Genomic DNA, 14,317 nt, shown 5'->3' on the forward strand with positions numbered 1-14,317 from the left:
CAGGTTTCTCATCCTCCAAAAACTCATCGTTGGTGAAGTCCATCTTCGGGAGCTGTGGGCTTGGTTGGTAATTGACACAAGGAGGAGGCGATGGAGCGTCTTGGCTAAACATCTTGTCCTCCCCCTTCACAATATTGATTTGGTTTCTCCCGAACTCCTCTTCCACCTTCACGCAGATCTGCCGCAACTTCTTGAGTTTCTTTGGCCCCTTCAGGATAGTGGCTTGGGTGATCCCGAAGGTGGGGTGATGTTTGCTCAGGTACTGGATTCGGTGCCTGGCTCCGACGATGTGCATGAACATGTGGTTGCGGGCCAGGAAGCAGTTGCAGAGCTTACACTCGTAGCGGCTGTAGCCGTGACCCTGGACGTACTCGTAGATATACTCCAGGCCCAGCGCGGGCTCTGCGTTCTGGCAGGCGTTGATTTGGTCCTCCAGGGTCTCCTTGGGTTTCGGGGGCTCTTCCCCATCTTCTCCATCCCCCTCCTTGTTGTCTTTCAGGGCTTCCTCGGCCCTCCTGTGCCTGGCCCCCAAGAAGTGGCTCTGAAGGTTGACAGCCGAGGCACAGGCGACTTTACAGATGTGACACCAGAAGGCGAGGGACTCCTCCTCACCCGCGGAAGGGTTCTCCATGTCAGCGAGCAGACGGCGCGACTACCGCCAACCCGAGAGCTGTACGGGACGGACCCGGAAGTGATTGCAGCACTGGCCCGCGCTCTTGTTAAAGGGAACGTAATGAACGCACGTGGTTGGCCGGCACCGGGGAGCGTATGACGTTTTTGGTGACGTATATTGGATGGGCAAGTTCGGCAGATGCGCCATGTCAGGGCGGAGTCCGACGATGACGGACGTTTTTGGGCGGGACCACATGTGCGTCATTACGTTATCAGGCGGGCGGAGAAACACGTGGTTGGGAGGGAACGTAGGTGCGTCTTGACGTTTCGGGGGAGTGGGCGGAGTCCTGCGGTGACGCGCTGGTTGTCATAGAAACAAGACGGCATCAGCTGGAGGAGCGGAGACCCCGGAACCGGCCCATGTCACCCCGGAGATCGGGTAATTCAGCCCCCCCCCAGAGGTAGCACCATCCCCCTACCCGGGGTGATGTCCCAACCCCCCATCCGGGCAAGAATACCCCAACCCACCATTGGGGGAACTCCTCCCCCACCCGGGTGTCCCGGCTTCTCCCCCCCAGAGGGAAAATACTCACGTTACAGGGAATAACAGATCATGGCAAAACGGGACAGACCCCGGCTGGGGGGAGGCGGAGTTAGTGGGGGGATTAGGTGATTAGGAGGTTAGGTCAAGGAGAGGAGGATGAATATTTTTTTGTGAAGGGGGGGGGGGCAGGGTGAGCATGTTTGGGGGAAGGGGCGGAGCTGGATAGACAGGGTGGGGAGTAGGGCCAGATAGAATGGGGGGGGGGGGTGATAGGTTGTAGAACTGGGCTAAACAAGATTGGGGGGGTTAGTTAGGATTGGGGGGGTGGTATTGGACTAGACAGAGGTTGGGATTGATAGGACGGGGGGGGGGGGGGGTTAGTTAGGGTTAAATAGGAGTGTGAGAGGTGTGATTAGATAGGATGGGGGAGTTAGGATCATTTAGGATGGGGGGGGGGGGGTTAGGATGGAGGTTAGAGTTAGGGGGTTGGGTCTTGGAGGTTAGGATGGAAGGGTATGTTTGAGGGGGTCTGGTTGTTACCCACATCTGTATATCTCACACCACCTCCCATTTGTATTGCCCCCCCCCATACAGTATTTGCTCTCAGTTAAGGGTGGATTCATCATTCCCTATGCATTATGTACTCCTGGGGGGAGGGGTAGTTCCCATGCATTATGTACTCCTGGGGGGAGGGGTAGTTCCCATGCATTATGTACTCCTGGGGGGAGGGGTAGTTCCCATGCAGTATGTACTCCTGGGGGTGGAGGGGTAGTTCCCATGCATTATATACTCCTGGGGGGAGGGGTAGTTCCCATGCAGTATGTACTCCTTGGGGGAGGGGTAGTTCCCATGCAGTATGTACTCCTGGGGGTGTAGTTCCCATGCAGTATGTACTCCTGGGGGTGTAGTTCCCATGCAGTATGTACTCCTGGGGGTGTAGTTCCCATGCAGTATGTACTCCTGGGGGGGAGGGGTAGTTCCCATGCATTATATACTCCTGGGGGGGAGGGGTAGTTCCCATGCATTATATACTCCTGGGGGGAGGGGTAGTTCCCATGCAGTATGTACTCCTGGGGGTGTAGTTCCCATGCAGTATGTACTCCTGGGGGTGTAGTTCCCATGCAGTATGTACTCCTGGGGGGGAGGGGTAGTTCCCATGCAGTATATACTCCTGGGGGGGAGGGGTAGTTCCCATGCATTATATACTCCTGGGGGGGAGGGGTAGTTCCCATGCATTATATACTCCTGGGGGGGAGGGGTAGTTCCCATGCATTATGTACTCCTGGGGGGGGAGGGGTAGTTCCCATGCATTATATACTCCTGGGGGGGAGGGGTAGTTCCCATGCATTATGTACTCCTGGGGGGGGAGGGGTAGTTCCCATGCATTATGTACTCCTGGGGGGGGGGGGGGGAGGGGTAGTTCCCATGCAGTATGTACTCCTGGGGCGGGGGGTAGTTCCCCATGCAGTACGTACTCCTGGGGGGGGGAGGGGTAGTTCCCCATGCAGTACGTACTCCTGGGGGGGGGAGGGGTAGTTCCCCATGCAGTACGTACTCCTGGGGGGGGAGGGGTAGTTCCCCATGCAGTACGTACTCCTGGGGGGGGGGGGGGGGTAGTTCCCCATGCAGTACGTACTCCTGGGGGGGGAGGGGTAGTTCCCCATGCAGTATGTACTCGGGGGGGAGGGGTAGTTCCCCATGCAGTATGTATTCCAGGGGGGGGGGAGGGGTAGTTCCCCATGCAGTATGTACTCCTGGGGGGAGGGGTAGTTCCCCATGCAGTATGTATTCCGGGGGGGGGGAGGGGTAGTTCCCCATGCAGTATGTACTTGGGGGGGGAGGGGTAGTTCCCCATGCAGTATGTACTTGGGGGGGGAGGGGTAGTTCCCCATGCAGTATGTACTCCTGGGGGGAGGGGTAGTTCCGCATGCAGTATGTATTCCGGGGGGGAGGGGTAGTTCCCCATGCAGTATGTACTCGGGGGGGAGGGGTAGTTCCCCATGCAGTACCTGCTCGGGGGGGGGGTGTAGTTCCCCACCTCTTTCTGTGATTTAACATGTCTCTTCTGGTTTGCATTAGGTGGTGGTGGATACGAGAGTCAGCCTGTCGGGGCACTCCGCCTGGCACCACGCCCAGCTGTAACAGGCCAGTCTGTGGGGGGGCACCTCACCTAGCACCATATCCTACTGTCACCTGCCTGGCACCACACACAGGCCACTCATAGACCCGCTGAGTCTGCAGGATGTTGCCAGGCTCTATCCAGATGTCGGGGGAGACCCTGTCTGGGGCAGAGGTGAAGGGGGTATGTGAGGGGCTGACAGAGGGCACAGTACGGCTTCTCTCCCTACGCGGGTGCCTCCTCTCAGACAGGGACTTCGCCCGCCTGTGTCAGGGGGTGGCTCAGTCTCCCTCCTTGGTTCAGTTGAACCTTAACCTGGGCGTGGTGTCCAGTGCCTCCCGCGTCCAGCAACTGGCACAGTCCCTGCACAAGAACCGCTCGCTGCAGTCTCTCTTGTGAGTAGAGTGCCTTGTGTGGGTGGAAGAGGGTTAGGGCTACCCCATGGGATTCTAAGATTTCTGTCTCTGTCCTGCACACAGCCTACATGGGAACCCGCTAACAGACACGGGACTCGCCCTTCTGAACACAGCACTGGCTGGACACCCCTCCCTGGTCTCCCTAGACCTCGGGGACTGCCTGCTTGGTGATGAGGGCATCAGTCTGATCTGTGGCCTCCTTCCCCCTGATGGAGCCAAGCCAGGTGAGACCTCCATTTGTCCATCCACCTGTCTTTCATCTGTCTCTGTGTGTCTCCAGTGGATCTGCGGAATACAGTTACCATTGGTGAGCTTGTAGATAGGTAGAACACAAAATAGGTAGGAGATCGTTGGTAGCAGTAGGTAAATGGAGGTTAATAGCAACAGGTAGGAGATGGTTGGCAGTGGTAGGTAGGCTGCAGTAAGTAGGAGATGGTTGGCAGTGGTAGGTAGGCTGCAGTAAGTAGGAGATGGTTGGCAGTGGTAGGTAGGCTGCAGTAAGTAGGAGATGGTTGGCAGTGGTAGGTAGGCTGCAGTAAGTAGGAGATGGTTGGCAGTGGTAGGTAGGCTGCAGTAAGTAGGAGATGGTTGGCAGTGGTAGGTAGGCTGCAGTAAGTAGGAGATGGTTGGCAGTGGTAGATAGGCTGCAGTAAGTAGGAGATGGTTGGCAGTGGTAGGTAGGCTGCAGTAAGTAGGAGATGGTTGGCAGTGGTAGGTAGGCTGCAGTAAGTAGGAGATGGTTGGCAGTGGTAGGTAGGCTGCAGTAAGTAGGAGATGGTTGGCAGTGGTAGGTAGGCTGCAGTAAGTAGGAGATGGTTGGCAGTGGTAGGTAGGCTGCAGTAAGTAGGAGATGGTTGGCAGTGGTAGGTAGGCTGCAGTAAGTAGGAGATGGTTGGCAGTGGTAGATAGGCTGCAGTAAGTAGGAGATGGTTGGCAGTGGTAGGTAGGCTGCAGTAAGTAGGAGATGGTTGGCAGTGGTAGGTAGGCTGCAGTAAGTAGGAGATGGTTGGCAGTGGTAGGTAGGCTGCAGTAAGTAGGAGATGGTTGGCAGTGGTAGGTAGGCTGCAGTAAGTAGGAGATGGTTGGCAGTGGTAGGTAGGCTGCAGTAGGTAGGAGATGGTTGTTGCTGATAGGTAGGCCATGGTTAAAAGTGGTTAAAATCCTCATCAAGGGTGTAGTTGGGTCATAGCCTTCTGAAACGGCTACAGGACAGGGGTGGCAGGTGGAGCTTTTCCTCAGATGCTGATTGCCAAACCTTCTGGTTATTTATTGGTATGATGTCCAGGTAGTCTATACCAGTTGGTGGTACATGAGGAGGGAATGATAATCCTTGATCATTCCTGTTCAGATGATTTGTTATAAGTTGGGTCACCTTACCAGATGAAAGGAGATGGTCTGTGTACATTCCCTGTAGGACCAGATGTCCTGTAGGTTACCCCCAACTAGTTGGTCCATAGAGGAGATCATGTAGAGCAGGGTTCCTCCAGAGGTTGCTAGGGGTTCCTTGAGCAATGAGCAATTTCTGCCTCTCAGATAAGTTCCCACTGACACCTATGATCTTTTTAGCAATCTGTAAGGGGGGAATTCTTCCCAATGACCACAAGTGTAAGGAACATTTTTCCCACTGACCATCACACCAATGTACTGCAAGCTGTAAATATAATTATTATTAGTAGGGGTTCTGTGAAGGCAAAAAGGTTTTTCAAGGGTTACTCCATGGTAAAAAGGTTGATATAGAACTTGATGAACCAGTTAACTGTAGAGAAAAAAATAAACAAGACAAAGAGTGCACAGCCCCTAGAGCAGTTAACCTTTTAATAACAAGCCAAACCAAAAACACAAAATCATTGAATTCACAAAGGGGCGACTTGGGGAAAACCCAGCAGGAATAATTAGTCCAGATAATCGTTCTCCTGGGTGCTTTATAAACATCCAGATGATCCTGCATCGGTCCGTGTAGTACTCATGAGTCCGTCCCGGGAGGTGTTAGCAGACCGCTAGGCAAAGTGTGTTACCCCGAGGCTCAGGCAGCCGTGCTCCAATGGACAGACTGATCGGTAGAGACCACAGAGCGTGGTGGCTATCGAACAGCTGGCGCCCCTCAGTACAAGCAGGAAGACAGCTGGAGATGACGTGGGATAGGTTGTTGTGTTGAGTTGCTGGGACAACGCGTTTCAGGGGCATGGATCCCTTTATCACGTCTACTTTCTTTGTTTTGTTTTTGTCTCTAAAAAAAAAAAAAACCCATAAAACAACCCAGGGGCGGACTGACCATTTGGAAACCCGGGACTGCCCGAGAGCCCATGGTCAGTAGGGGACCCACAAGATGCCCCTGGTACGTTTTTCATAGGCTTTTTTGAGTTTGGGCAAGGACACAGGGGCCCCATGATCCCCTATTGCCCGAGGGCCCTATGAGTTGTCAGTCCGCCCCTGGTGATACCCTTCCACATTGATTCCCAGCTCCAATCCATCCACCTACAAAGCTGTTATTGGCCTATTAATATCCATGTAAGAGTCGCAAATGATTTCGGGGGTGGGGGCTGGAATATATCTAGATGAGGGGCCAACAAGCTTTTGCACATAAAGGCAGGGGCTTTACATTGATAGTCGCAGCAGCTGGTTGTTCCATTAGGTGGAAAAAGAGGGTCGGACGGTGGGCTTCTACAACGTCCGCAGGGGGGCCTATGCTGCTACTGCAAGGAGTCAGATGGGCCCTTCATGTCATGGAGGTCAGTAAGCCGTGGGTACGGAGGGGTATTTGTAGAGAGCAGGAGCCCACCTTGGGATATCACGGTCCCCTGGCAGACCAGTCCGAGTCTCTGCACATGCCACATGATGATCTTCTGGGAGCCACGGCAAATGACATCATGACACCCTGACTTTGGGTTTCCTATCTTTGATCTAGACCCAGTATCTAGTAATGGTGTGAGGTGGACCCTTCTGACTGCCTGTTTATGATTGTTATATCTGCCTGTCTGTTTGATGCGTTCGGCCGAATGGTTGGCGCCGTACCATTGGCAGTGTCTTTATATCTGTCTGTACAGGACTTCGTGAACTGACCCTCTCCGCTAATCCAGCCATCACCTGCACTGGATGGGCTCGTCTGGCTGTCGCTGTGGCTCACAGTTCTCAAGTGAGAACCCTGAACTTGGACTACAACCCACTGGGTAAGAAGAGGGCCCCCCATGTTATTTGCACCCAGATAATGTTATGTTTGTATGGCAGGTGTGGGATGGCAGCTCTAGCATTTGTCAGAAGCCTCCACGGTCTGCAGTGCTGTGTGGGCTGCTGTCAGATCCTGCGAGACAGATGACCACATTCCACAATCATTCAACTTGGGGGGCCCCCAGGATACTATATCTCTGGCTGAATAGGGAGATGGGCCCCTGAACTGCATTGGCATACATCCTATGTCCATGCTTGTGTCCCGGCAGGTGACCACATCGCCTCTATGCTAGCAGTGTGTGTGGCCTCTAGCCGGACTCTGGAAATTCTGGATTTGGAAGGGACGGGTCTCAGCAATTTGTCTGCCCAGGTGAGTCCTGATATTCCACTGCTGGATTTGTGTCATATGAGATCTCATCTAGTCATGGTGTCACCCCACACACACAGATGGTTCATAATGATTGTATGTCTTCCATGAGCACTGGCTGTCAGGTGACAGGTGTCCTGTCATTGGCTTCTCTCATTTTGGCTGCCCATATCGATTAACACTACAGCATTTATATTCGTGGATGGACTGAACTGAACGGAGAATGCAGTGTGCACCCATGGACATTATACTGGGACTGCATTGTGTATGGACAGATGGATGGGCCTTACCCTCAGACTGCAGTGTGTACCTATGGAGATTATACTGGGACTGCATTGTGTATGGACAGATGGATGGACCTTACCCTCAGACTGCAGTGTGCACCTATATACCTTGTACTGGGACTGCATTGTGTATGGACAGATGGATGGACCTTACCCTCAGACTGCAGTGTGCACCTATAGACCTTGTACTGGGACTGCATTGTGTATGGACAGATGGATGGACCTTACCCTCAGACTGCAGTGTGTACCTATAGACATTATACTGGGACCGCATTGTGTATGGACAGATGGATGGACCTTACCCTCAGACTGCAGTGTGCACCTATAGACCTTGTACTGGGACTGCATTGTGTATGGACAGATGGATGGACCTTACCCTCAGACTGCGGTGTGTACCTATGGAGATTATACTGGGACTGCATTTTGTATGGACAGATGGATGGACCTTACCCTCAGACTGCAGTGTGCACCTATAGACATTATACTGGGACCGCATTGTGTATGGACAGATGGATGGACCTTACCCTCAGACTGCAGTGTGCACCTATAGACATTATACTGGGACCACATTGTGTATGGACAGATGGATGGACCTTACCCTCAGACTGCAGTGTGTACCTATAGATATTATACTGGGACCACATTGTGTATGGACAGATGGATGGGCCTTACCCTCAGACTGCAGTGTGCACCTATAGACTTTATACTGGGACCGCATTGTGTATGGACAGATGGATGGACCTTACCCTCAGACTGCAGTGTGCACCTATAGACATTATACTGGGACCGCATTGTGTACGGACAGATGGATGGACCTTACCCTCAGACTGCAGTGTGTACAATAGTGGTGCACCGAAATGAAAATTCTGGAACAAAACTGAAAATTCAGGAATGCATTTGGCTGAAAACCAAAACTAAAATGGACAATTTTTAATCCAAAAAAATATTTTTTATATATAATTATATTATTTCAACTTTTTAATTAATATGATAAATCTAAATGAATATGAATTTTAAACAAAAATTACAATTCTGTCATGTAAAATAACTTTTATTGAAAGTAACACAAAAATTGGACAGAAAATAAAATAAAATATATATAAAATTTAAATAGAGGCATTTTTTGCATTGAAGTCAGTGAGATGTGATTTTGCATTGAAGGCAATGGGACTTGATTTTTGCATTGAAGTCAACAGAATGCAATTATGCGTTGTAGTCACTTATCGTTATAGGCACACTTTTTTTTTTTTTCCTATCGGTAAAATGGCGATTATCCTTTTTTTGCTCCAATCGTTTTCAACAGCCGATGTATCGGTGCATCACTAGTGTACAGACGGATGGACATTATCCTGAGAATACTATATGTACAAAGGGACATTATACTGGGGCCGCAATGTGTATGGACGGACATTATACTGGGGCCGCAATGTGTATGGACGGACATTATACTGGGGCTGCAATGTGTATGGACGGACATTCTACCGGGGCCGCAATGTGTATGGACGGACATTATACTGGGGCTGCAATGTGTATAGACGGACATTCTACTAAGGGCCGCAATGTGTATGGACGGACATTCTACCGGGGCCGCAATGTGTATGGACGGACATTCTACCGGGGCCGCAATGTGTATGGACGGACATTCTACCGGGGCCGCAATGTGTATGGACGGACATTCTACCGGGGCCGCAATGTGTATGGACGGACAAACATTATCCTGAGAGCGCAGTGTGTATGAACAAACAGATATTATTCTGAGACCACAGTATGAATGGATGGATGGATTTTATCCTGAGACTGCAGTTAGTACGGTTTGCCATGATCCTGAATCTGCAGTGCGCACGGATGGCCATTATCCTGAATCTGCAGTGCGCACGGATGGCCATTATCCTGAATCTGCAGTGCGCACGGATGGCCATTATCCTGAATCTGCAGTGCGCACGGATGGCCATTATCCTGAATCTGCAGTGCGCACGGATGGCCATTATCCTGAATCTGCAGTGCGCACGGATGGCCATTATCCTGAATCTGCAGTGCGCACGGATGGCCATTATCCTGAATCTGCAGTGCGCACGGATGGCCATGATCCTGAATCAGCAGTGCGCACGCATGGACACTATCATGAGTCTGCAGTGCGCACGGATAGACATGATCCCGAATCTGCAGTGCGCACGGATGACCACGGTCCTGAGTCTGCAGTGCGCACGGATGGCCACGGTCCTGAGTCTGCAGTGCGCACGGATGGCCACGGTCCTGAGTCTGCAGTGCGCACGGATGGCCACGGTCCTGAGTCTGCAGTGCGCACGGATGGCCACGGTCCTGAGTCTGCAGTGCGCACGGATGGCCACGGTCCTGAGTCTGCAGTGCGCACGGATGGCCACGGTCCTGAGTCTGCAGTGCGCACGGATGGCCACGGTCCTGAGTCTGCAGTGCGCACGGATGGCCACGGTCCTGAGTCTGCAGTGCGCATGGATAGACACGATACTGAGTCTGCAGTGCGCACGGATGGCCACGGTCCTGAGTCTGCAGTGCGCACAGATGGCCACTGTCCTGAGACCGCAGGGTGCGTGGACATTATCCTAAGATCAAAGTGTGTTGGAAATGTTCAGTTTTTGCAGTCTGTCTTCTGCAGGTCCTGCTGGACATGATCCAGAATTATCCGACACCCCTGAGGACTCTGATCTTGTCTGAGAACAACATCAGCATGGAGCTGCAGCAGCAGATCGCCGACCTTCTCTCCGAAGGGGAGGAAGAGGATGAGAACGAAGGTCCCAGGCAGGAGCCCCCTGTAAGGGAGAAAGGGCTGAAGAGCAATCTAGGTATGTGAGGAGTGTTTAGGGGAAGGGGACTGCTCAGAGGTATTAATCTATTATTTATGAAAGGTTAGGAAAAAGCTGTGTGGAGAGGCAGCGCATGCAGGAAAGTATGTACAGGAGAGGAGAGAGATATGACATGAAACACTGTGTGCACGAAAAGAGTGCAAAAGGCATGACAACTGGCAGGATATGCAGAAAAGAAGTGTGGGGGTATGACAGTGGGCAGTATGTTCAGGAGAGGAGTGTGGGTGTATGACTGTGGGCAGTATGTGCAGGAGAGGACTGTGGGGGTATGACCGTGGGCAGTATGTGCAGGAGAGGACTGTGGGAGTATGACGGTGGGCAGTATGTTCAGGAAAGGAGTGTGGGGGTATGACAGTGGGCAGTATGTTCAGGAGAGGAGTGTGGGGGTATGACAGTGGGCAGTATGTTCAGGAGAGGAGTGTGGGGGTATGACAGTGGGCAGTATGTTCAGGAGAGGAGTGTGGGGGTATGACAGTGGGCAGTATGTTCAGGAAAGGAGTGTGGTGGAATGACGGTGATCGGTATGTACAGGAGAGGAGTGTGGGGGTATGACGGTGGGCAGTATGTGCAGGAGAGGACTTTGGGGGTGTGACGGTGGGCAGTATGTGCAGGAATGGAGTGTGGATGGTATAGCAAGAGGTATTAAGTATAAGAGAGGAGGATATGACAGCAGGTGGTATGTAAAGGAGGGGAGTGTGGCGGGTATGACAGTGGGCAGTATGTACAAGAGAGGAGTGTGGAGGGTATGACAGTGGGCAGTATGTACAGGAGAGGAGTGGGGGTATAACAGTGGGCAGTATGTACAGGAGAGGAGTGTGGAGGGTATGACAGTGGGCAGTACGTACAGGAGAGAAGTGGGGAGGGTATGACAGTGGGCAGTACGTACAGGAGAGAAGTGGGGAGGGTATGACAGTGGGCAGTACGGACAGGAGAGGAGTGTGGAGGGTATGACAGTGGGCGGTACGGACAGGAGAGGAGTGTGGAGGGTATGACAGTGGGCGGTACGGACAGGAGAGGAGTGTGGAGGGTATGACAGCGGGCGGTACGGACAGGAGAGGAGTGTGGAGGGTATGACAGCGGGCGGTACGGACAGGAGAGGAGTGTGGAGGGTATGACAGTGGGCGGTACGTACAGGAGAGGAGTGTGGAGGGTATGACAGTGGGCGGTATGTACAGGAGAAGAGTGTGGGGGTATGACAGTGGGCAGTATGTACAGGAGAGGAGTGTGGGGATATGACAGTGGGCAGTGTGTACAAGAGAAGCGTGTGGAGGGTATGACAGAGGGCAGTGTGTACAGGAGAGGAGTGTGGGGGGGTAGGACAGTGGGCAGTGTGTACAAGAGAAGCGTGTGGAGGGTATGACAGAGGGCAGTGTGTACAGGAGAGGAGTGTGGGGGGGGGGGTATGACAGTGGGCAGTATGTACAGGAGAGGAGTGGGGGGGTATGACAGTGAGCAGTATGTACAGGAGAGGAGTGTGGAGGGTATGACAGTGGGCACTATGTACTGTGAACGTGAATGGTATGGCAGAGGGCAGTATGTACAGGAGAGGAGTGGGGGGGTATGACAGTGAGCAGTATGTACAGGAGAGGAGTGTGGAGGGTATGACAGTGAGCAGTATGTACAGGAGAGGAGTGTGGAGGGTATGACAGTGGGCAGTATGTACAGGAGAGGAGTGTGGAGGGTATGACAGTGGGCACTATGTACTGTGAACGTGCATGGTATGGCAGAGGGCAGTATGTGTATTGTCATACTTTCTGTGTATCCAGTACAGAGTTGGGTGGAGTGTTACCCATAGTATCTATGATCGTTCTGTGTATCCTCCTCCACAGGTCCTGGACCGCACAGAGTCCTCCTTACCTCTGGCCTGGGGGACAGCCTCCTCGCTGAGACGGAGATGTGAGCACATTAATACGACATGGCACTTATTCAGGATAACCCGAATCCTGGCGTCCTGAGTGGCTGCACGTCCGAGGACATGGCTATCCTCTTCACATATTGCACAGATCAGCGAGAACACGGATAGATTGTATTTATTGATGGTGTGTGTGTCCCGGGACAGTAGTTCCTGGGGAAATGACAGGGTTCAGATATAAATGATATATAAATATAGAATATATACATATGATTCTGCACAGGGGAACAAACCCGGCACTTTATCACTGGCACAACCTGCTGATCTCAACCACAAGGGGGGGGGAGGAGGAGGAGGAGTCTGGAGGGAGGGGGAGTGGTGGGCACTGCATGGGGTGGAGCTCGTCCACTGTTCAAGCACAAGCAGCTCAATAAAGTTTGTTGTGAAGACTGTAGTTACGTGATGTGTATGTGGGAATTGTACGGGGGTCTGCGGCTGATTTTAAAGTGAATTTGCCATTTCTACATAATATACTGCGAAAAATGCAGGAGGCTTATCATAACTTCCTGAAGATGCTGATTTCCTGGCTGTGTGTGACTTAGAGGATTTTTAGATTTAAATGACACCTGGACTTAGGGGGGAAAAAAAAAATGGGCTGCCAATACCTGCTTCTCAACATTCAGGTTTCCTCGCTGTCTCTGGGACAAAGGCCTGGAGACAGCATCCAGCTACAAAAATACGAGGGACTGGGACTTTAAATTTTCCAGGTCTAAAGAGGGATGCTAGCGTGGTGCTACTACACGCAGTAGTAAGTGTGTCCTATTACTGATCGGTGACGCACTGCTCGCAGGCCAGTCCAGAGACTGTTAATCAAGATGGCAGACTGCAGTGTTGGCGCGTGCATGGAACAGCGTGTGGGGATGAAGTCACTTGTGAACGAAGGCGCAAAACCCACGGACATCTACAGAAGACTTCAAGCACAGTACGGTGAGGAGACGCTCAGCCGCAGGAAGACATTTGAATGGTATAAACATGTCACAGATGGCCGTACGTCAGTGACGATCCCGGTCGAGGTGGTTCCCAGCCCACAGCAGCCATTCCTATGAACATTCAGCGCGTGGAACACCCGAATCTTTCTGTGGGAACGATGAACATGATCATTGATGAAATTAAGCTGGCTGTCCTAGGATGGTTCAGGCGTACTGACAAATCTTTCTAAGCTGAAGCTTTCCAGGCATTAGTTAAACTTTGAGATAAGTGTATAAATGTAGCAGGGGAGTATGTCAAAAAATAAATGCAGTTTCCACTCCTTGAAATTTGTTCTATTATTATATAAACTCAAAAGTCCCAGTTTGACTTGAATGCCCCTCGTAGATGAAAATTGGATTTTTTTCTACATACTTACCTATAAAATGTATTTTTTCGCATACATCACGGAACACAGAGCAGGCTATTCATGACCATGTGGGTTATAGGCCACCTAAAAGCCACATAGAGAGGAGGTCCTACCCTATATTACCCCTCCTGTATAGGAAGTACTTCAGTTTTTGTAGCAAGCAATGAAATTCCAAAAAGAGGGGCGGGATCTCTGTGTCCTAAAAAAAAAACAAAGAAAAAGCGCCAAAAAATAATATATATATCAAATAAAATTGTGTATATAGCAGCAACACCCCACCAAAAATTATATATAATAAATTTGGCAAAATCAACAATATATCAAATAGGCATGCGCTAAATATATATATCACCAAATAAATAAGTGTCCATATTAAATCTGTGCAAAGTCCAAAAAAAATCAATCAAAAATCCTTTGTGAACTTGTGAATAATCCACCACCAAATGAATTAAATAAACTCACCAGAGCTAAATGCTGATCAGATTATAGACCAGCAATAGCACTTGTGCTCTGGGAGCGATGGGTGAAACGATATCCAGGTATTAGATGGAATAAATAATCAAATCCTGATGATCAATAATGGCAGTCGGCATAGAGAACAGCATATCACTACCAGAAGCAATACTCTGCAGCCAGAGACCTCATATTATATCTCTCCATTCAAATCCATCTCTCCAAAATGCATGAGGTGCACTCGGGGACAAAAAGAAAAAAACATAATG

At 51.2% G+C, this 14,317-nt stretch overlaps 1 protein-coding gene across 1 annotated transcript; it reads left to right on the top strand.

The window, feature by feature from the left end:
- The first annotated feature begins 913 nt into the window (after positions 1–913).
- Positions 914–13,515, top strand: LRRC73 (leucine rich repeat containing 73). The gene is made up of 7 exons (XM_089660912.1): positions 914–1,051; positions 3,236–3,670; positions 3,755–3,915; positions 6,736–6,858; positions 7,126–7,226; positions 10,140–10,326; positions 12,177–13,515. Exons 2-7 carry the CDS (start codon positions 3,399–3,401, stop codon positions 12,245–12,247), a joined length of 915 nt encoding a protein of 304 aa, XP_089517038.1. The 5' UTR covers positions 914–1,051; positions 3,236–3,398; the 3' UTR covers positions 12,248–13,515.
- Positions 13,516–14,317: the final 802 nt, after the last annotated feature.

Source organism: Staurois parvus, unplaced genomic scaffold (assembly GCF_062004578.1).
Source record: "Staurois parvus isolate SC_StPar_1 unplaced genomic scaffold, SC_StPar_1.0 ptg001288l, whole genome shotgun sequence".
NCBI classification, from domain to species: domain Eukaryota; kingdom Metazoa; phylum Chordata; class Amphibia; order Anura; family Ranidae; genus Staurois; species Staurois parvus.

What these genes read in the sequence shown, in the direction of transcription:
- LRRC73 (XM_089660912.1), top strand. Translation starts at nt 3,399, where the DNA reads ATGTTGCCAGGCTCTATCCAGATGTCGGGGGAGACCCTGTCTGGGGCA. An exon ending in TCAGCAATTTGTCTGCCCAG is followed by an intron (nt 7,227 to 10,139) that starts GTGAGTCCTGAT and finishes TGTCTTCTGCAG; the next exon opens with GTCCTGCTGGACATGATCCA. An exon ending in AGGGCTGAAGAGCAATCTAG is followed by an intron (nt 10,327 to 12,176) that starts GTATGTGAGGAG and finishes CCTCCTCCACAG; the next exon opens with GTCCTGGACCGCACAGAGTC.